Source organism: Macaca thibetana, chromosome 2 (genome assembly GCF_024542745.1).
Source record: "Macaca thibetana thibetana isolate TM-01 chromosome 2, ASM2454274v1, whole genome shotgun sequence".
Taxonomy (NCBI): domain Eukaryota; kingdom Metazoa; phylum Chordata; class Mammalia; order Primates; family Cercopithecidae; genus Macaca; species Macaca thibetana.
The window spans coordinates 18243283-18267207 of record NC_065579.1 but is presented as its reverse complement, the minus strand read 5'-3'; the positions used below and the strand labels follow the sequence as shown (position 1 = coordinate 18267207).

Genomic DNA, 23925 nt, shown 5'->3' with positions numbered 1-23925 from the left:
TTACTCTATTATAGCTTGTTAAAGTTATTTAACTGTAAGTTAACTCTAATTTATTTCACAGCAAGATATAATAGAAGCTCAGCATTCGTGAATGAATGAATTAATGAATATTCTTTATTCTAAACACTGTACAGTACCAAAATATCTTTTAAAAAGTTATGAAGGCTCTAACATTGCAGACAGTTTGGTATATGTACTATAATTTGAGTACCCCCCTCAATATTTCAAGTTGACACAATTCTTACTACTAAAAGTATTGCTTTATCAATTTCAAGCCAGCTAAGATAGACTTCTTTAAAAACAGATCAATTTTTGTTTCTAAAAATATATCCAAATATCAGGGTATTATTCTACCACAGAGAATTCACATTGATTGTCTATCCATTTAAAACAATATAGTTATAGTCTTTTCACAGTATTTCAAAAAGTTGGATAAGCTGGTGGTGTAAATATTTCCTCGTGGGAACTTTATACAATGAAAAGGAAATAAATGATTGATGCATACTCAAACTAATTGAAGTGATACTGAATCAACGAGATGTTTTCACCTGAATCATGCCCACAGATGCTATTGCTTCATTATTCCTTAATTTAGGGATCACCTCCATTGGCTAACTCGATGACACGTGAGGGTTTCAAATAAGATTGCCTCTCCCTTGTAACATACATCATAAAGAGAGCTTGTTTAGAGACAGCCTCTACCTCCTGCCCTGAACATGTTTTCAAGGAAGTGATCAGGGCTGTTTGTTTTTCTTGCTGTTGGATGTGGTCTTCAGTGAAGTCACAGGAATGGAATGAGAGTGACCACAGTTGACAATGGAGTTATTTCCACAGCTGGCTGCAAAGAGTGGGCAGTCCATCACAGATAAACTAGCACATGGGGATAGATGATATAAAACATCTGTCACAATAGGGATAAGCAAAAACAACGTGCCTTTGAAGATTGTGTTTTAATGATGAGGTGGGGGGTTCTGTCTCTATAATGGGAATGAAAGATGTGTTGTTGGTAGGCAGATGGCTTCAGGCTTGCTCTTGCATGCAGTAAAGCAAAAGTATATGTTAAAAATCTGACAGTTGTCAAAACGCCTGATTCTGCTGACCATTCATTTCTTTGCCTATCCCATGTATAATCTATGAGAAAAGGAAGGGAGTGCTAGGAAAAAATGTCAGAAAAAAAAACTGGTTCTGAATAATTTTCTCCTGGATAACTTTAATACATCAGTATAATTTTGGCTGGAGGCTGAGGTCAGAAAACGTGTTTTTGCAATAAGTTTCTTCAATGTATTTGCATCCCCATGTTATTTTTTTACAGAAGTTTTGTAAGGTAATATAAAAATGCTGTGTCATCAAGGCCACATAATGATAAATATTTCAAAGTGAATTCCAGTTAGTAGACATAAAGTCCTATTTGTTTCTGTTAAAGGAGCAGTGAGGAAAAATAAAGATATCTTAGTGAACTATTTTTGATATAAGTTTGATTTCCCACCCCATTTGCCTTTGAAAATAAATTAAAAACAATAAAATTCACATACTTTTATTTCATATAGTTGCTATAGAAAAAGAAATCTTTGCAACAGATAAAGGTGATAGCAAATAAATGCTGAATATTCTTGCACAATACAATTTTATATATACCCTGTTACATGACCAAAGGGGTAGCACTGTCACTGCTGTCCCCCAAACCATTCCACTCTGCTCTGGTAAGGAAATTGCTGCCATTGCTGCACACTTTGAAATTTTGCTACTTTTCCACCACCCCACCAGCAAAATGGATGTCACATTCCTTGCTCATTTGTTATTAGTCTTTCAACTCTAATTTCCTTGCAGGTGCTTTTGATTAGCAGAAGTCACAAATCTATATCTAGCAGCAAAAGGGTGTAGGGAATGATTTTAGAAGGGTTTTCTCTTTTTTTTTAATTCAATTCTACATTGAAGAGGTAGGATTCACATTAGGGGGAACTAATGACATCTGAAGAGTATTAAAAAATAAATTTCTGCATCCATGAATGGCAGAGGTTCACCACAAGTAACTGGATTGGTCAAAATAAGAGATCTTAAAGAAAGAACAGTGCCGGGCACGGTGGCTTATGCCTGTAATCCCAGCACTTTGGGAAGCTGAGGTGGGCAGATCACCTGAGGTCGGGAGTTCAAGACCATCCTGACCAACATGGAAAAACTCCGTCTCTACTAAAAATGCAAAATTAGCCGGGCGTGTTGGCGCATGCCTGTAATCCCAGCTACTCGGGAGGCTGAGGCAGGAGAATGGCTTTAACCTGGGAGGTGGAGGTTACAGTGAGTCGAGATCGTATCATTGAACTCCAGTCTGGGCAACAAGAGCAAAACTCCGTCTCAGGGAAAAAAAAGAGAGAGAGAGAGAGAGAGAAAAAAAAAAACAGATGTAAAGGAATTTATGATGTCGTTCTGACAAGACTTGACTCCTGACTGAGTTGTTATGGCTGATGAGGGAGAAGGAAACAATCAAGATGACTTGGCAGTTTCTTTGTTATTCCGAGAATCAAGCAGAGAAGAAAGAATATACTCTGAGAATGAAAGAGGAAGACAACATTCAGAGTGGGACATAGTAGTTTTGAGGTACATGGGATTCAGTCAGTAGTTGGAAATTTGGATCACGAGTTCAGAAGAAACACCAAGGCAAGAAATACTTTTTTAAAACTTTAATTTTTAAACTTATTGTAGCACTTTTGGTTAATCAAGTCTTAACAGGCAGGAATATTTGGGAATTTTACTTCTAACACCTTATTTTTATGGTATGTATCTTGAGCTAACCAAAATATTTCTCTACTGACTCTTACTATTTTACACAGCATATACCATCTCTTCTAATGCTTGGCTGTCATAGCTATTTCTAACTCATTGGTGAAGCAGATGACGTTATTTGGAAAGAATGGAGGTTTCAGTGTGAAGGTTGCCATGAAAATATGTCATAGGAAAAGAAAGGGAATTTTTTTGTTAAAGGAGATTTTATGGGTAAAGGCAGAAATCCTATGGAGATGATTGAGGAACTATACTAAATATTACTAGTTGTTTGTGATTATAACAAGGAGTCATATTAATATTACTAATATTATTCCAAGCTATCTGGCTCTCAAGCAAGAACAAACAAAGGACTTAACAAAATGATTGAGAGTCAAAGCCAAGAATCTTTTTAGAAGCAATGCAATAGAAAATTCATTCACAGCCCTGACCAAATGTAGAGCTAAGCTTTCCAAAGCTTATCGTGAATATAACTCAGCTGGCGCAGGCTCTAATTTAGTGGGGCTGGGGTTGACCTGAGATTCTGTACGAAGCTCCCTGATGATAGTATCCAGTCCCAGGCCATACTTTGAGAAACAAGGTAGTAGAGTTTAAGAACATTCTATTAAACAACAACAAAAAAAAAATAAAATTACTCATCTAGTATTACTGCTTAGGAGAAATGGCAATAAAATCGAGGTGGAATAAAACATGTAACTAAGTATCTTGCATAAATCCTGAAGCAAATAGGACACTGAAGGATAACAAGATAAAGCTGTCTTTTATCACAGCTGGACAGTTTTAAATATATTAATTGAAATCTTGAAGGCCTCAGAATGTAACTTGTTTGGATGCTAATGTATAAGTTTTAATCTTAAAATATGCCTGTTATACCAAGACATATTTTATCTCAGCATTAGACTACAGAACATGTCATCAATAGGGTATACACTGAGTTTGAAGCATGTTAGCAATAATAATACTAATAGAAAGTGTGCTTTAAAAGGAGTAAATTAGTTCTTTAATAGGGTCGTGACTTCACATCTGTATCCTTAGAGCTAGTTAAGTTGCCAGCCCTACCCAGGCAAATTCCTAAAAATATCTTAAAGAAGAAAAGAAATATTCTCTGAGGGACCACAAAATAAAGTTTTTGCAGCAAATTGCAGGACAAGGAATAGCTGCTTTCCCAGTAATAGCCAAAATTGAGGTGCCTTGTGACATATTTAGGCAACTTGCACTATAAACAATGGCCATAAGTAAGATAACAGACAGCTTTTCCTCTTGATCACCCCTGTGGTTGGAGCAATGATTTTCCAGGCCAATTCACCAATAGGATCTTACAAGACCTTGAAAAGGATTTGCAACCGGGTCTTTCAGTCTATTTGTCAGTAAGGAGAAGTTTTTAATGAGAAGCTTTATGACAGCTCACAGTCCTGAGTGCTAGTTAAAGCCAGATAAACATTTTACCAAACAAACGATGAGGCCCATAAATATTCAGACTTCTGCTGGGAACCCTGTTTGCCTTATCATTTGGAAGAAGGCTGGCCTGAATATTGCATCTGATGTATGCTTGAAACTTCCGTAAGTTGAAAATGTGTTTGGAGGTATACAAAGTGATTGCTGTACAAATGAATAAAGCATTTCTTATCACATGACAAGGTTTGACAAGAATCTTAGGCAGATACATGGCTACTGAAACAGTTCATGGCATAACGAAGTCCTAATTTAAAAAACCTTAACCTACATTTGTGGCGGTACATTTGGCTGTAATACGTACAGAACATTTTGCAGCATTTAACTGAGCATAAATAATTCTTCCACAGAGTGGAAATCATGCCGTGAACCCCAATGTTAAACTTCCTTGGGTGGGGTGTGGCTCTCAGAAGCCCTGAGATTTTCATACTAAATGATGAGAAGGTCAAGCTGGCAGTGGTCAGACTGAGATATTGTTAAAGGAAAGTAGAGGAAATGTATGAATGGATCTTTTAAGTCCATCTTTTTGGCCAGAGAATGCTTCTGTTATTTCCATTGAATCTTCTTGTCCAGGTTGAGCAAGGAGCGGCTGTTATTGTTTCACACACCGTTCAAGTCCTCAGAGACCTGGCTGGTGAGCAAGTGCCATTCACTCACTCAGTCATTTAGCACCATTAACTAAGCACCTGTTTTATGACAGACACTGTGCTGAGCTCAGAACCATTAAAAAATAAATACATAAGGTATTGCAAATGATACCAGTGAATGTAGGATTCAGGAAAGAAATAAAGTTTGATCATGATTGAAGTGTGTGCAAAATGTTATGAGAGAAGAGAGGAGCAAGTGACCAGTAGCCTGGGTCAGTCATAGGAGATGTTCCCCCAGAATGTATTATTTGATAAGAATCTTAAAGGACACATGCAAACTGCTGTAGAAGCCTAGCAGTGCAGGCCAAGACAGCAAGGGTAAGAGGTAAGATGGGCCAGAGAATGATGAGGAATACAGTGTGGTGGAAAGAGAGGCTTCATGTGTATGGGCTGGGGATCAGGCTAGAAAAGTAAATTGAAAGCTATGTGATCCTCATAGATGATGTGTGCTATGCTAACAAGGCCATCCCAGACCTACTTGTAGAAGACTCTTTTGAACAGGGATAATGCTGAAACAGTAGAAAGCACATGCTTTTGGGCGACCCTACGACTCATTCACTCTAACTGGTTTCTCAATAAGACAAGCGGGAATAGAAAAAATGTCTTGTCTGTCACTGAACTGTCCTATCTACCCTTACACTCCTCCAACACATTTAATGTAGAATAGCCATTGACTTAACAGTACCAGTGTCTTAAAAAGGACATTTCCACTATGAAATACTAACTCATCTCTAGGTTACACTTTGGGAAAGGAGGTCATTTAACACTGTTTCCCTTATATCCCCACTCAGAACAAAACATAAGGAGAAACTGGTCTGCTCATCTTCAAAATATATATATATATAGTTTTTAAGGTAGAAAAAATTATTAGCTAATCTCAATATTTCAAATATAATTTTCTATTATGAAATATTTGGTGGGTAGAGATCAATGGTTTTCTATCTTAAAGTATAGAAGGAGCTGAAATATGTTCGATTAATCAATTCATTTTTAAGTGTCATAGCTTAATAGTCTTTTGTCTTTAATTTTTTTGTCTTGTGTTGTTTTTGATTCCTTTAAATACATTTTGGAGCATGCAATACATCTGTGTAGGAAAGCTATATACCACGGGGGCCCTGCAAAGCGAAGACAAAGGACTATGGTTATGCCATTAATTTTTTCATACAAATAGTCTCATTTTTTCACATCATCTACACCACAACACATGGATTTTTATGACACACATATCTGTGAGTGGTAGACACCCCCAGCTGAAAGCTCCTCATTAGTTATGCGATTGGAATCAGAAGCTGATGAACACAAGTTCACTCTTTGTCATTGAAGCTGTAAGGTCCTTCTGAAGTGGCCTGGGAGCTTTCTCTAAACAATATTTCCATTGACTCAGCAGCTAGGATCTCCTTAAGTAGAAAAATAAAAGGAAAAAATATAGTAACCCATCTGTGTAAGAAATATATAATCTTAACAGGATCAATTCTATAATCAAGTGTACAAGTTTAATGACAAAATAATTAAGTGTCCTATTGTATATTCAGTCAGCAAAATCATTTGACCACAGGGTCCTCAAAATCTCAAATTTTCAACTCTCCCTCAATAATGCAATATATTTAAAAGCCACCTCGCTCTTTTAGGATTCTAAAGAAGCTACTGAAAACACCAAAAGCTACTGATAAACATGTTTCTGTAGTTTTAGGCACAAATGTCTAAAGGATTAAAATAAAGCATTATTGAGAATCCTAATTATGTACCTGCTTTGGTAAGAAATACTTCAATGTGACATATTTACTTTATATTCTCATTCAAAATGACACTATTATATTAATAGGTACTTAACCAATAATTGAAACCATTATTCACAGTTGAATAGGCATAGTATATAATTAGGATTCTTTTAAAGGGACTTCCATGGCTAAAACTAATTTGGCTTTAGTGTCTGTTAATATTATAACTTCAAAAATAATACTTCCAGTTACTAGTAACTGAATCAAAAATCAACCTGAAATTAAAAGTTTCATTAAGAGTACAAGGAAAAAAACCCTATGTTTATAATTAATAGATATTCTGTCATTGGGAAATCTATGTACATGCACATATCTCTTCAACATTTATATAGCAATGGAAAATGTCTTCTAAATATTATACCCCTAGCCCATAACTATATATCTCCATGTAGTAGTCCAAATATCATGCCAATTAGTCTAATCCTGTCCAAGCATTGGAAAGAGAAACCCAGCTCTAGTTTGCCCCATTTCCAAAATAAATAGCAAAATAAGTTGGCAATCAAAAATAATTATAAAGCAATTGGAAGTCATGACACAGTCCTGTTTTCTTTCATTGCACAATTATAGAATTTGGGAAATTGGTGTATATTATAACCATAATCTTGCCATAGATCTAAAATGTACTATTAGTTGTAGGGAAGAGACTGTAGATGAATACTTTGTGTCATTTCTCTAGTTACTGCCTTTCAAATTCTTCCTTACTTTGTATAAATGGAGTTTATGGATATGTGTATGTATTAGTGCTAGGGTTTCTGAACCCTAGCATGAATCCTGGGTTTGCTGGGCAATTATTTGTCTTGGGTAACAGTTCTCTGTGTTGTAGGTTGTATAGCAACATCAACAACCACTACCCCCTAGGTGCTAATAGTGCACCTCTGCAGTTATGATAACCAAAAATATTACCAGACATTGCAAAATCACTCCTGGTTGAGAACCAATGACATATGTACATATGGACATACTTTTTATTCTAATATATATATGTATACATATATATCTTATATAGCATTAGTCAAACTTTTTACATCAAGCAAATTTTGGATTTCATCTTTAAGGGGATGGTAATTGAAGATATCATAAATGCACATGTGTGAGTTAAACTATGGTTTTAAAACTGAACTGCCCCTTGGGAGAACAAGTTTTCTCAGGAGTTTGGAATGATCCATTTTAACTAGCAATCTCAAAATAACATTTCTAACTCCTTTTTGATTGGAAGTTTTATTCTTTCATCATTCTTTCGGTGAACACTTATGAAGCATATATTATATACCTCCTACTATAAACAGCACTATAGACACTAGACAGTGGTGAACAAAACAACATAATTTCAACCCTTTTAGAATAAACAAAATCAGAAATATTCGTAAATATTTACCATTTGTCATTGAACTGAAAATGAGTGGTACTGATACATAAAATTAATTTACAAAAACTGTTTTTGAGTACTTACTGCATGCAGTTCCTATTTGTAGAGATTACAAAAGTTGTGTAAACATAATGTCTTCCCTCTTGAAAGATGTAATGTGGAAAGAAGCAAGTAGAGAATAATAAAGGGGAGGGAGAGATTAAGTGCTAAAATGAAGTTCTAGGGGCAGTGTGGCTTCTGGCTTACCATGTAATTTATCATTTCCCATACCTCCAGCATTTGTCAAATCCTTACAAAGTTAAAGGCTACCACCTTTGCCACAGCTTTTGGGTTTCAAACATAATTTTTAAAAGTCAGACTGTACCACCATATTGGTTGGAAATTTATCTATGGAGGTAGACAAGGATTAATGATTGTTTCTAAGAATTAGGGACATTTCTTACTCCTTTTGTTTTTTTCTCCCCACAAAAGCCTTTCTTAAACCCTGAACCCTCATGAAAACAAAACAAAACTACTGATATCAACAAATGAAAGAGATTAGACATCCCTACATATACTATAAGACAAGGAATGTTGCACGCTAATATTGCAGAACACTGCGTTTGGACAGCTATTCCTCAAGTTAAGCTACCTTCATGCCATTTATATTATGAGATCTCTGTTTCTATTAGATATTTATTCTACGAATATTAAAAACTGGCAAAAATCAGATAGATGAATAAAATAATGAAATCGTTACTTAAAACCACCTTTTAAAAATTCATATATACTTTTGTGTGAATCACTGTGGGCAATAGTATAATACAGATCACAGACATTTTGACGTGAGGCATTTAGATAAGATGAGAAAAAAAGGGATGCTGTTTTTTCTTTATTTTCACTTATATCCAAATAATTTTATTTTTACTTCTCCATTTCTATGGGTTCAAATACAAGGCTAATAAGAGTCCAAATAAGAAGGATTCCGAATGTGTTATAACACAAGCCAAACTCATCAAACTGAAGCGTGTCAGGTCATCACACTTATTCAGTGATTATATGGTGTGATTATTCAGGTAATATTTCTAGGTCAGCCCATCAAAATGCAGGCTTAGCCCCTTTGAATGTTTTTAACAAGATGTATTGTGATTATCACATAAAAGACCATGTCCTGTAAAAAGACAATTCAAACAAATAATTGAGAAACAGCATAAATAAAATAAAGTCACTTGTTTGCGTGTAAGAACTGTAACACTGGCTTTATACAGTAGCAGTTTTTAGACAGAGCAAACTTCTTAAACTTTAGGGTATATCAGAGTCACCTGGAGAGCTTGCTAAAACACAGATTTCAAGGGCTGAATCCCAGAGAATCTAATTTTTGTCTACTGCTGCTACTGATCCACAAACCATAGTTGGGGTGGCACTGAGCTAGAATACTATCACAGGAATATTAATGCAGCTAATTCTTCTTATTGTGGTTCTTCATCTGGGATTAATGTAGGTGCTAAGCCAGTGACGTGTGCTCTAGATGGGAGAGAAACCACACGTGCTTTTTCCCTGATTTGCCAGTGGTTTTGTATTTCAGTTGGGAAATTAAAATATGGAACTTTCAAAGACTTCAAATTTCTTTCAAGCATTGGCAGAAGGTTAACAACACAGATGCTTTTCTGGCCTTGGGTCAGATATATTTACGCCGCACATGATGATCTTTGGAAACTTTACCCAAATTACTGTTGAAATTGTTTATTTCAGAACTAGGGCAACCAGATCCACCCTTTGTCTCTTGAGTGGGAGCAGTTTTGTTTTGCAAAGGCAGTGGCTAGAAAGGACCAGACGTTTCCATCAGCTGTTTGGTCATTGTGTTTTTTAGTGGAATTATAGCATTATACAATATTTTTCTTTGCAGCTTAAACATTGAGCAAACCCAGACATCCAGAGATGGCTAAAATGAAAAATCAGTTTATTCTTGCTTTGCCACTTGCCAAGTGAACTCTATCAGACACCACATCCTATGCATCTCAAGTAAACAAAGTTATGCTTAATGTGTTGGCAACATCTGTCACAAACACTCTTCAGCCTATGGCTTAAATGTATTGAGTTGGAGTGGATTTGACAGTTCATTTAGTAAGTCAAAGTTAAGGTTGCGGGTACTGGCTTTGCCAAACTAACCATAAGGCTTTCCTTTTCTTCTTTTGTATTTATTTATTCATGTAATACACAATACAAAAGAGATTCTGTAGTTTTTACTAAGCAAAGTGGCTGACAAACACCCCCTTTGCTGTAGATAACCAACACTAAACCTCTTTAAGTTGTCTGTCTCAGATAAAGTATCATTAAGAAAATTCATTTCTCCCAGGAGTTCCTACTAGTTACTTCCAGTTTGCTCCCTGACTGTACATTTCTTCCATTCCCTTAAGATTAAAAAATTTGTATTCTTAATAATTTGTAGGATTTTTTTCACTGAATATTTTTATTGAATGTGAATAAGACTCTACATTCTTACATATCCTCCCCCAAGAATGCTTATTTTATTTTTTATGTATGTGCAGTAACTGATCTGCTTAGAAATAACTGTTCATTTATGTGCAGTAACTGGTCTCCTTACATTATTTTCCACTCTGTGCCTAATGTTGCTATTTACAATTCCAAATAATGATAAATCCCTTCTTATTCTTTCCTTTGATTGTCAGGTTTCTGGTTTATACACAGAAGCAGCACTCACTCTGTGACATCTGTAATCAAATGAGTCCCCAAACACTGCTTTCAAAGAAAAGATTCTCAAAGAGACCAGACAATTCTTCCAAAACTAATTCCAAGTGTAGGCATTCCATCCTTCTCATCATGCATGACTTTTGATTGTTCTGTCACATGCTCACCTACCTCATTTGCATATTGCCTTTAAAAACAAAACACACCCCTGGGGAATGAGACAACCTCCAGGGCATTGAGAAGAAAGTATCCTTACCAAACACAATTTGGTTTTTATCTCTGATTTACATGAATGATCCTTTTTGTGGCTAGAGCAAGCTGTTTAGAATTGAGGTGTTTCTGGGATTGTGACAGTTTCGCTGCATGTTGGAATGTCTAGGGGCAAATATTCTAAAATGATAACCTGTCTTGAGTTCAAGAAGAGAATTGAAGTCTCGCACCTGCTAAGCATTAGAATGTTGTCAAAGTGCCACTTTTTGGTTGAAAAGAAATGCTTCAGGACTTCCATCTTAACTCTGAGGTTATTCTATAATTTATCCCTAGGTGATTTAAGAAGAACCCTAGTTCTTCTTAAAGTGTTTACTTCTGGTCTGGCACAACAAATACCTGAAATGAAGGCCAGTAAGTATTTGTTTAAAAAAGGAAAACAATAAAGATGCTTTTGTTAAAAAGATTCAGGCAGCAGAAAGAAAAGTGCTGTGTCTCTGAATTATAATTAAGTAAAAGCTTATCTTATGTTTCTCATTTAAGAGGCATCCTGATGAATGACAATTCACAGAAGCATCGAGAAATTCAAACAACACAAATGCACAATTGTGTATATTTACAAGCTATAGACCTTTAAAATAACATACATGTTTTATGATTGATTCCTACTGAAAAGTCTAAATGTCTTTGTGAACAAAGCTGGCCCTGTGTATCAAGCATTTCCAAATATTTGGCTCAATTTCTATTATCTCTGAAAGTTAATGGGGAGGAGCCCATAGGGAAGGCAGAGCGATAGCCTGATCTTTTTTACAGATGTAGTCAGGAAGTTGAATTTTGATAATACCAGGAAGAATTGCTTAGTTTGAGCAAAAGCATTTTAGGAAGCACTTGCTGTGGGTAATTAGTTTGGGTGCCAAGATCTGGCCATCTCCATGCATCTGTCCAGTGAGAAAAATAATGTTTAGGGAAATAATTTATGCAGATATATAATCATTTTATCATAACTGGGTATTTAAATGGATTGTTATAAAACATGTTTCTACTTTTATCATAATCTTTAAATAAACATTGAAATTATATACTCTCAAAGATTCCATCCAATTCTAGATTTTTAAGTTTGCTTTTTAAAAATATTTTTTCATTCTCCAAGTTAATTACTACAAGGAAAGTACCAGAGTAGAGAAAGAGAAAGGGAAGGATAAAATGACTTAGCTCCATTCTTCACTCACCATAGGACACTTTGCATATGGATGGAAGTTTTTTAAAATGTCTGTAATTTCTTTTATCCCCAACAATGATAATAAATCAAAAAACATATTATAGACATCCACTTTTCTTAACATCTGATTTAAAAGTTAACACTTTTTTAAAAAAAACTGTGGATAGACATAAAAATTTGACCAGCTTTAACAGAGTTTGGCATTCTGTCTTGTGTCTAAAATATGGATAGATAGAAAACAGGTCAAAAGGTTAGGGGAAAAACAAATGGGAAATAGTAATTTTGATTTTTAGATTATCAATGATAGATTTTAATATGTCCTTCAAAGAGATCTAGTTCAGAAACCCATGTGGGTCAGCATTATCCCTCTTAGCAGTAGATTGCATTGGGGTGACTAAGAATTATCTATGTATTAATAAATAATAGATAAATGACATAAACCAAGTCTTATCAAATAACAAGAAAATTAGAGAATTTCCACTAATGTTCATATTTTTCAGTCAGAGAAGTTTATATTTAGAATAATGGACGAGAGGGTATAGATGATTTCTTTCAATACATTCTACCTCAAAAAATGAAAATGTAAGTGACATATTTTAGGTACATCACAGGTAAATTACCTCAGAAGAAAGGAAGTTGTTAATGGCATCTATTCAGACAAGCACAAAATGACATGAATGGACATAAAAATTACATACAGTTGAATTTAGCCTTTTTAGTAAAAAAGTAAAAATATTTGATGTTCACACATTTACAGTTTACTGTGTTTATTTGTAAGAAGTCTCCTTCCTTGTAGGATATGTTTTCAAATGGACCTTGTATATGCTTGTAGGGTGCTGTGATTACACCAACCATGGACCATCCCATGTCAATGCAACCAACCAACATGATGGGCCCCCTGACACAGCAGATGAATCACCTTTCATTGGGCACAACAGGAACGGTGAGTTGAAGAGATTGTTTTGTTTCATTGAACTTTTTGGATCAGATGTGATATTCTCCATTTTTACTGGCATTATCAGTGAAACTGTGTCTGTACCATATTCACTGACTAACACACCTTTCAGGTTTCAGTATGAATAAGCTGCATTCTGCATGTATGTTCAATTCCAGGGCAGATGTACTCACAGTGGCAAGACTAAAATTCTATTGTGTCATTCAGTTACTTCTTGTTTTTTATGTTTCAATGTACCAGATATAATGTCTGTTTTTGGAAAGGTGTCCTTTTGCAAATCTAGACCCTGTGACTTAATATACTCAATCCTGGTTTTCTCTTACCAGCTGTTTACCAGCTCAGCCACGAGATTATTACCAGGTTATACACAAGTGAGGGGCCATACCTATGACTGATACTATTCAATCAATAAAGAGTAATTGAGTAATTGAGCTATAATCGAGTTATTTTAATCCTTCTTTTTGATATGTTGATATAGATAATGTTGAAAACAAGGAAGGGAACCTAATGTGCTTGATTTTTTCTTATAGGTTATGATATTTTTGACTAGCCTTCTTTCTCCTCAGAACAAAAGTGTGCTGAAAAATGCCTATTGCAGCCTGGATTTTATATCAATGAGGCATTTTAAATCATGGGAAAAACTTTGTTTTTTTTTTAAAAGATAATTCCCCAAATTTTCAAGGAGGCAAAAGCCTAATACAATCTAGAATACTGAAACTTCATTAGTTGCCATTACAGAGAACAATGAAACCATGAAACCTAACCACTCATGTGACACCTTCAGTAACAGTTTTATTTTGGCAAATGTTAGTGCAGATAATCTTGTCATTTAATAAAACATAGAAATTAAAATACATTTTTTTGACTGAGGTAGCTTAAATATTGTAGAAAGAGCACTGGACTAGGAGTCAGAAATCCTAGATATAAAACTTGAGATATCCTAGATATAAAACTGTTGTTTCTGTCAATTTTGGGGAAAATAATATCTCTAGTCTGAACTTTTTTCTCTATCTAGTTGAAGTATTGAACTTGATCATATATGGGGCCCTTTGAATATCCAATTCTATATTTTTAAACCTATATGTTTACGGTTACCACCTCTGTGATTCTTCAGTTAGGCTGACTTCTTCTCCAAATATCTACGTACAATATGCACACTAGCTGTGTATCAGGAATTTTACCCCATAGCAATGGCTTGCTTGCCAAATAAATCCTGTTGACTCATGGACTTTTAAGAATATAAGAAGTTTCTGTCATGTCCACTGTCATGTCCACTGAGGCCTCACAATTCTGTCCTAAATAGGAAGAAAGTCAGTATAATTTAATGGAAAGAGCCACATTATTTCAATAAAGAAATTTTAGTTTTAGTAACATAAAGTTGCAGAACCTGTAAAAAGCAGTTGATGGTACCTTACCTGTCTGAATGCTTGGGCTGGATCAAATGATCTCTTAGGTTTCTGACCTACACTTTTAGAAGTCATGTCTAAGATATATTTCACTGTATGCTGTGGTACAGCTAATTTTCATCATGGAGATACAGTTTGAAGAAATACTATATTGCTTTTATCAAAGGATTATTTGTAATTATTTTGTGTGCTACTAATAAGCAGGTCCTAGGAATAGTATCAGAAGGCCTTCAGTTTTTTATTTTTATTAATACATTGTAGATTTCCTTCCATATCAGCCTTTGTGTCCTTCAGTGATCGTAAATTCTGAATGAGTGATGTAATGTAATTTTACTGTATTGACTAACAATCTGGAATCTGACTAAAGAGAGAATTATAATGCAAAACATAGAAACTCTTTATAATTTTTACTCATTTGATTCAGAAGTAAAGCCAATTGACTTGCTAAAATTTAAGTTTGCAAACTAGTAGAAATATTAAGAGCTAGTTAACTAAGTGTATGACTGAATCCTTTAGGGAATTAAAAAATAAGCTAAAAGACACAGAACAGACTCAGAATTATAATAGTTATTGAATCAATAACATATATTATGATTTTGTATTTGAGCATTTCAACAAGAACACATTTGTAAGGGACCACGACTTTTAGGCAGCTGGTAATAGCCAAATAATTCAATAATAATATATAACACTCTCTTTCTTAGAGAGTAAAAGTTTTAAGTATGTGGTTTATTATTAACATCAAATTTCCACTAGCTTTTTTTCTTTTCATCCTTTACATTCGCACTAAATGTTTAGATACATTATAATATTTGTGTTACTTGATGTTATAGAAAAGTGTAAAATTTAGTAAGGTTCTGAAGAGGTAGAGAGAAAACAGAATTACTTTGTTGATTCATTTAACAAAATATAATTAAGTGTCGTTGGTGTCCAGAATACTGTTACTTTGTTTTCTTAGACTGTCACTCTAATTCTTTGATATGACTTCATAGATTCTTTTTATCTGAATTTTGATTGGCATTTGGAGTGACTATTATCCAGTTGAGGATGATTTTGTAAAATCAGATTTTTCTACCTTATTGCATCTTTCCAACATTTTCATTGATGGGGAGGAATCCTGGCATAATGGAAAGATCAGTCAGCTTTGTTTTTAAACTTGAGTTCGAAACCTGGCTTTGCTCCCTTATTAGCTCTGCATGTTTAGGCGGGTTACTTAACCTCTCAGAACTTTTGCTTTCTCATTTTACAAAATGGGAAACATAATGCTTGCATCCCAGAGATGTTGTGAGTGTTAATGAAATGACAATATGCAGCATTCCTTATACAGTGTGATACCCAGTATGTGCTTCTCAAATGAGCTGCTCATACCCTTCACCTCCAGTGGCTTCTAACTGGTGGGAGTCTAGTTTAGGTAGCCAGAAGTGATGTAGCACACTGTAAAATCCATGGTATAACTCACTTACCGGCACTATTTCACTTGTTATAAATAATTTCTTTAACGTCTCCATTTCTTTGGCTGCTAACATAGTCTTTTAAGGTAGCAAACTCAAAAGCCAGTAGTGTCCAGCCAAGTCATATTAATGAATGAAGTGGATCAAGTTCAAGCAAAAACCCTTGGAAATACATAATCAATTTTTAAATATTTGCCTATATCATAAACATACGCATACCATATACACATATATGACATTGGAGATTATATTTTAGATAAGATGTATTTTCCGTACAATAATAATACTATCTCTGCCTGAGTTTTGGGCAAATAGAAGTGAGAGGTGGTGCCTTTGGCAGCCTGAAATAAGGATGCCTTGTCTGAAGAGGACAGCCACTACTCCATCAGTAGTACAGCTATTGTGATGGCTATTGCCACATGGACATACAGACCTAGGGTGGTCTCACTTTCCAGCTTTTAAAGATAAGCTGAATTCTTGAATTTTGATTTGAAATTCCTCTATATTTAAATATTGGGCCCAGTTTGTCCCAAGAACTCCCAGTTTGTGACTCCTGCCCAAGGTTTTTCTGGTTCTCCTCAAACCTCTCTGGCCACTCCTCCTTCTCTTCCTGCACAGATTGGTAAGCCAGAGCTTCGTTTGTAACATACTTATGCCACATGATTTTCGTAAGCAATCTGATTCACTCTCATGGTTGTAAGCCCTGGCTTCCATGTTGACTCCTAAATCTCAGTCCCCAATGCTAACCTCATCTAAGAATTTTAGACTCATTTATCCAACTACTTGCTAAGTATCTCCATGGAAATCTCCCTCAGACATCGCAAAGTCAGCATGACCCAAACTAATCTCATGAGCTTTCCAGAGCTTCCTTCCAACTGAAACCTCTTCTTCTTGTATGTTTCTGCTCCATTTCCCTGCAAACCAATGACATGACCATTTTCCCTGTAGCCAAACCATACACCTAAGACCCGAGCGAGAGCTTTTCCTTCTCCCTCACCACCATACACAATTACTTTTCAAGTCCCACTGGTTTTCTCTCATAGACATTGGTCAAATACATTCTTTCTTCCACATTTCTGGAGTCTGCCCTGGGACTCATTTGATTAATTGTAATAGTTTCCTAACTGTTCTTCAAGCTTTAAATTTCAGTTTGCTCCAATCCATTCTCTACCCTGTTGTCACAAGTAGTCAATCTAAAACTATCTGACTGTGTCTCTCTCCTAACTGAAACATTTCAGAGGATTTCAGACATCTGAGCTCACAGAAATTCTGCAAAACAAGGTGTGAACAGTGACAAGTCAAGATTAAGATAGGATTCCAAACTCTAGAAACAGATAGGTTCCAAGGGCAGAGCAGAGAGTGACCCAGTGAATAATCTAGAGTAGGAAACGATCAGGGCTGACGGAAGTTGTAGCTGTATTAGAATTTTCCATTTTTAGAAGGGGGATCTTGAACACAGGCTTAGTCCCACTCTTCCTTTTAAAGTCCCTGGCTAAAGGAATTGTATTGGGCCAAAACCTCTTTTTCCTTTTCATAAAAGACGATATCATTGTCTCCCATGACCTCAAATTTTGAAATGAATGCCATGTAGTTTAATTAACCTTTCTCTACAATTTGCCACCTCAAATGTTTATTGTTCAATTCTCTATTTTAAGCTAGACAGAATCTGCAGGCCTCAAAAAATAATGCATTTTATGCAAGCAGTGTAACTGTTTTATTTCAGGGCTCTGCTGACCCTGAAGGATTTTCATAGCTTTTCTACTTTTGTTTATATTTTTGTCACAGTATTCCCTCGATGGAACCAAAGCCCCATTATCCATAACGTCTTATCACTTTATTATAAGCTTTAGCAGAAACCACTGGAGATTTTACTGTGTTATGAGAACCTCCAAATTGCATGACAATCTTGTTTTACAAGTGTCTTATCTCCTTTTCATTTGTTCAGTTGCTGGTCACCAGCGGCTTACAATGTCACCAGAATCTGTTGGAAGAAATAAAAAGTTTTTGTTCTGCAGGTTTTGTATCTGCAGTTTGGTTTGTGTTCTCCAAGTCACTGATGATTTGTGATATCATTGATTTCCACAGTGTAACCATAGTCACTCACAAAAATAACCTTGTAATTGTACTCCATCTGTCCCCACAGTTCTCTAGCATTTTTCAGTCACACCACTCCTTTACTGCTCTGAAATTTTGTTGGTATCAGGTGAAAATCCTCAATTATTCAGTTTGTTTAGATATTGTTCTTTTTTCTGTTATTAGGTATGAATATAAATATTAAGACAAATTTTTTAAAAGCTAACAGGATGTTAAATGGACTCTGATTCAGGAAACTGTATCATAAATGGTAATGAGTACATCTCCTAAAATAGTTTTTCAAGAAAAAATATTAATTAATTTAAAACACTCAAATACAAAACAGAAAATATGTCTAAAAAGGTAATAGTTTTAAAAAATTGGTTTAGCCTTACTGTAAAATGAAAGACTTTTGAAGGGAGTCTTAGAAACAATAAATGAACTGGCATTAAATGTAAGTCTAGTGGTATGAGTGTGTATTTGTAAATATTACACTTTTGTTGTTTAAAAAAATGAATTCGGAATTCAAATAAGTTACCGCCATAGTAAAAAAGCCTCAATAGATAAAATGCCAAAGAACATGAACAGATAGTTGATAAAAGAGTAAATAGAATGCCAAGGAACATGTACAAAAATTATAATCAAAGAAACAAACAGTAATCAAATATACATGTACATATATCCCATCAAATAAAGCTATCAAAATGCAGTACAAATTGCTAATGAAAGTGTAGGAAAATAAGTGTTCTCTAGCATTCATTACTTGATGATAGGAATCTCAGTTTGTGTAAGTACCAGTTGGATAGCAAGGTAGTCAATTGAGATACTTCAAAACATTTATACTGACTAAAAAGAAGTTACAGTTTTGAGAAGCTTGTCTATGGAAATATTCTAAAATATCAGAAAAGTAATTATACCTCAAAAATATTTGACACAGTGCTCTTTATAATGTCTAACAAAGAAGAATAATTAAATATGTCATAATCCATCCATAAACCAGAATGTAATGCAGCATGAAATCATAAGAGTGTTAAATAATTAGGAAAAAGTTGATTTATAATGTTAAATTTTTAAAAAATTGGAAGTAAGGCAGGCTGTGGTGGTTCATGCCTATTATCACAGCATTTTGGGAAGCTGAGGCAGGAGGATTGCTTGAGGTCAGGAGTTGGAGACCATCCTAGATAACGTAGCAAGACCCCATCACAATAAAAAAAAATTGAAAATTAGCTAGGCATTACATTATTGTGTGCCCTATAATGTAACTACTGAGGAGGCGGAAGCAGGAAGATAAATAAAGCCCAGGAGTTTGAGGTTACAGTAAGCTATGATTGTGCCACTGCATTTCAGCCTGAATGACAGAGTGAAACCCTGTCAAAAGAAAGGGGGGGGGTAAATTTGCATGTGCGGAGTTCAATATCAACTATAAGGAAGTATTATCAGGCCACAGAGAAATATAAAACAAGTGTGGCTATTTCCAAGTGATAGGATTAGGAGTAACGTCTATTTTAATCATTTTGCTTTTCTACATTATCCAGCTATTCAGCAATAAACATTATTGGCTTTTATTATTTATTTTAAAATGTTATAAATATATTCTTGGAAAATGACTAGTAGCATGGTCCAATAATTAACTTTTTTTTTTTTTTTTTTTTTTTTTTTTTTTTTTTTTTTTTTTTTGGTTTGGAGTGGTAATGTGTGATTGCAATTTTTCAAAAGGTACTAGGAATTACTACTATTATTTAAAAATTTGGAAAAACTTTAAAAATTATTCTAATTATTCTAGATTTGGGGATTATAATCAACTCAGTAGTTCAGGTACCTGTTGCAAGAAACAAAATAACTCATGTGTCTGGTTTATTTGCATTTGAATCTTTTGATCATGTTTGCTTTTGTTGCTCAAAGTGCCTTGCAATGTTCAAGTTCTAATCTGTCTTCTCACATGCCATTTACTCAGGAGAGAGTGATTAACCTTTTGTGGCAAGGAAATGAAAGTGAGAAATACGTGATAATCCAAAAGTTGTCACATGGGTTGAAAAAGAAAATTTGGGATTTTTGCTTTTAATAAAGGTCATATAAATGGAATAAGAGTCACACAAGAGCATCTCTTTAACCATGTGTTGGCAGTTGATTTGAATCTAAACAATATCAAGTTTCTTTTAGAGTTTACCCCTCCAAGGGGAGTGAGGGCAAAATTAGAATTTTCCATTTTTAGAAGGGGACCCTAGGCCTAGGCCATATGGCAATCTCCTTTTTAAGATACCTGGCTAAAGAAATTCCAGTGAGTCAAAAGCTCTTTTTTCATCTTTAAAAAAGCAGATATATTTTGTCCCATGTAACCCCTAATTTTGAAATGATTGCCATGTAGTTTAATTAAGCTTTATCTAGAATTTGACACCTTCAGTGCTAGGAGACTTGGGATAAAGATAACCATCATGTTCAATGGATTCTGTTCTGTGTATCTCTGCTCCCACAGTTACAACACATAAAGCTTTTTGGCCCTGAGGCAAAAGCACCCTCTGCTCTGCCTCACTGACAACCACTGGGATCAGAGCTGGAGCTGAGTGATACATAATGAAATTTGCCTTCAAAATGTGGTAGCCTCCATAGAATATGAGAATGTACAAATTTTTTATTTTTCTCTTTTAAATTTTAGTTCTTTCTTTTGTTCTCCAGGACTTTGTTTGATATCATGCTCTGGGCCCCCTCTAGATGGGCTGCCTTGTAGAACTCTTTTGTCAGCCAGAGAGGGTAAAATGTTTATATTGATTCCCTAAGGGAGGTACCAAACAGGCTGTGTAAGATGCCAATGTTTCAGTACAAACTGTACTGTCCCAGCAAGTCTAACGGGACCTAATCACATGTACAGTATTGTGGTAATAGGGACCATGGTATCAAATGCAAATGAGGAATCATAATGCCTTTACTGCTCTAAGGCAGGGGGGTCAGGCAACCATATGACACACAGCGGACTCTTCCACGCGTTAGGGCTGATTCTATTTTATTTTCTTTTGTACTTCATTGCATTCTTTCTCATGCTCTTTTCATTCAAAGATTCAATCCCAAGACAGGATTATGATACTCCACCAGCTGTTGTGTCAGGTAGGAAAATTCTCATTCTTTTAAGACTGGATTGGAGGGGAGAGATGGAGGTTGCCTGGTTTTTTCCCAAATTCTTTAAAGCAGTGATTCTCAACAGAGGTGGGTGCAGGAAATTTGAATTCCAGTTTGGAAGGGGGCCTATGTAGTTCAGAAACATAAACTTAATATTGTAATTCTGTTATAAGTCTCGAAAATAAATGTGTTGCATTTTAAATAGAAAGTAAAAACTCAAAGCCATTTTGTCTGTCAAGGATACACAGAAGATAGAGTCTGTGTTCTGTGTATCAGTGATTCTCAGTGTTAGACACGGTCATCAAATTCCTGAAAAGTGGGAAAATAATTTTATGTATAGCAAAAGAGGGCACAGGTTAATAAAAAAAAAAAATAGTTTGAGAAGCACTGCTTTAGAGACCAGAATTCTTCTAGATTGGAAAATCATCCCATTTGCTTGCTCAGCACCCTGCATAGGGTCTGACACATAGTATGTGCTCAATATAATTGTTTGTTGAATGAATCAAAACTTCAGATTTGTTCCCAAAATGATTCTTTCGGATATTGAAAGAAAAGCTGCCATTATTCCATTTATACAACAAAGTGGCAGAGGTTGATTGGAAAATATGTTAGTGTCTTGAGGGTTTTAATTAGCAGTATTTAAGTTGTTTCATGAAATTTAGTAGTGCAGTATGTCATAGGATATGTCTATGTAAAGAGGTGGATTTTTATTTTGAACTGCACAGATCCTCTTGTGCTTTCATTTTAATTTTGAATTTTGACTTCTTGCAAAGAGAAAAATGGGCACAATTTTTTATTTCAGTTAATTTTTAATTAAATACTGGCAATCTGAAGAGCATGAATTCTTTGATTCTTTGATTCTTTGACATGTCAGACAGCAAGGTCATAAAATACAAAGACAAAAAGGCATTGGGAAGACAGAAGAAGAATCAAAGGTCAGAAATAGACTGAAAGACCCCATGGAGCAGTTGAATCTGGCAACCTGATGGTGGTTTTCAAGCAGGGGAAATCTTGCTTTTAGCCACCTGTTTGCTTCACCCAGCATCTGAAGGGTAATTCTTTTTTAATTTTTATAGCCTTATTTAGTTATGTTCCTGGCTGAATACTCATCTTTAAACTTCAATTAATAATGTCCCATTGAGGAAAAATAATGGCTTTTGGTCCTCTTCAAGGTCTCTACAGTAGATTGCCACTAATGAAAATATCACTTAGTTTTTCCCAAAGTGTATTTCCTGTCATATCTTAACATGCCAATTTCATTTAGGGTTTAGGGCCCCTGGGAAGAGACAGTATTTCATACATGGTACTTTTGATTAACAAGATACATCTACTCTTGATAATTTACCAATATTCATAAAAATAAAAGACACAAACTGGAACTTACCTTCAACTAGGTTTCCTGATTTTACTTTCAAGAACATAATGGAGAAAGCAAGCAAATCATTAAAAGTACTTATCAGATGTCAGTCATAGGTCAGGCTCTATGTAAGTCGATTGAGGCAGAAGATCTGGCTGAAAATCTAGGCTCAGGAGTTCTCACCTGATTGCATACACAAGGCCACTGAAAGTTCTAGAGCAGATGAGCGACTTGATAAAAGCAATGCTTTAAGAAACTTAATCTGAAAATTTTGTGTGGTCTGGAGCAGGAAGACATAAAAATCACATGGAACAGTTAAAAAGATTAGATATGATATATTGTATTTATAATAAAAAATCATCCTAGGTTCCCAGCAGTGGAGTAAAAAGGAAGGGACCCAATATAGAGTTAATATGAAATTTGGGAGATTTCACAGTTATTTTCCCCTTGTAAGATTTAATTGATAGTTTGAAATAAGTTTCACAGACTTCTTTGATCTACATCTAAATAGAAATAGACTTGCCTTTCCAAAATGCTTGTTAATTGGCTGGTAGGACAACTTCAATGAGTTTTCAGAAATTGAATATGTTTTTCTCACCCCTTGGCCACATCAGGAAAGTGAAACAGGAAATAGCATTGTAATATCTCCTTCTAAAATCTTCCAATATGTCAATATTGGACAGAACAAATAATCGTTTGCCAGTGTAGAATCCAACTAAATTGCTTTAATTTATTGAAGCTGAGATTGCTTGATAATTTACAGATACATAACTTAATTTCATTCAATCAATATTTCAACATTTATTGAACAACTTCTGAGTGCTAGACACTACACAAAAGTACTGGGGACACAAAGATGAACAGAAAATAGACCCCTGATTAAAATATATATTTTTGTCCGGGTGCGGTGGCTCATGCCTATAATCCCGGCACTTTGGGAGGCCGAGGCGGGCGGATCACGAGGTCAGGAGATAGAGACCATCCCAGCTAACACGGTGAAACCCCGTCTCTATTAAGAATACAAAAAACTAGCCGGGCAAGGTGGCGGGCGCCTGTAGTCCCAGCTACTCGGGAGGCTGAGGAAGGAGAATGGCGTGAACCCGGGAAGCGGAGCTTGCAGTGAGCCGAGATGGCGCCACTGCACTCTAGCCTGGGCGACAGAGCAAGACTCCGTCTCAAAGAAAAAAAAAAAAAAAAAAAATATATATATATATATATATATATATATATGTGTGTATATATATATATAAATAAAAAATATATATATAAATAAATAATCATACCACTTACTATGGTATAATAGACTGTTATAACATTAATAACAACATTTATTTGTGTTGTTATTTGTGATGTTGAATGCATAAAGTACAGAGAATCAAGAATCTAGAAAGAATATTTGAAATCCTCAGGAAGACAAATACTATTTGGTTTTCTGTGTAG

The 23925-nt window shown here is 35.1% G+C and overlaps 1 protein-coding gene across 17 annotated transcripts in view; it reads left to right on the top strand.

The window, feature by feature from the left end:
• RBMS3 (RNA binding motif single stranded interacting protein 3) overlaps positions 1–23925 on the top strand; it is a 1212964-nt gene that overhangs the window by 1114604 nt on the left and 74435 nt on the right. For 9 of the 17 annotated variants that reach the window (XM_050779425.1, XM_050779420.1, XM_050779419.1 and 6 more), the window contains one exon: positions 12965–13075. In XM_050779425.1, the coding sequence (XP_050635382.1) occupies positions 12965–13075 (111 nt within the window). Of the gene's footprint in view, positions 1–12964; positions 13076–21068; positions 21117–23925 lie in introns of all 17 variants that reach the window. The other 8 variants (XM_050779422.1, XM_050779433.1, XM_050779429.1 and 5 more) reach the window with 1 other exon arrangement.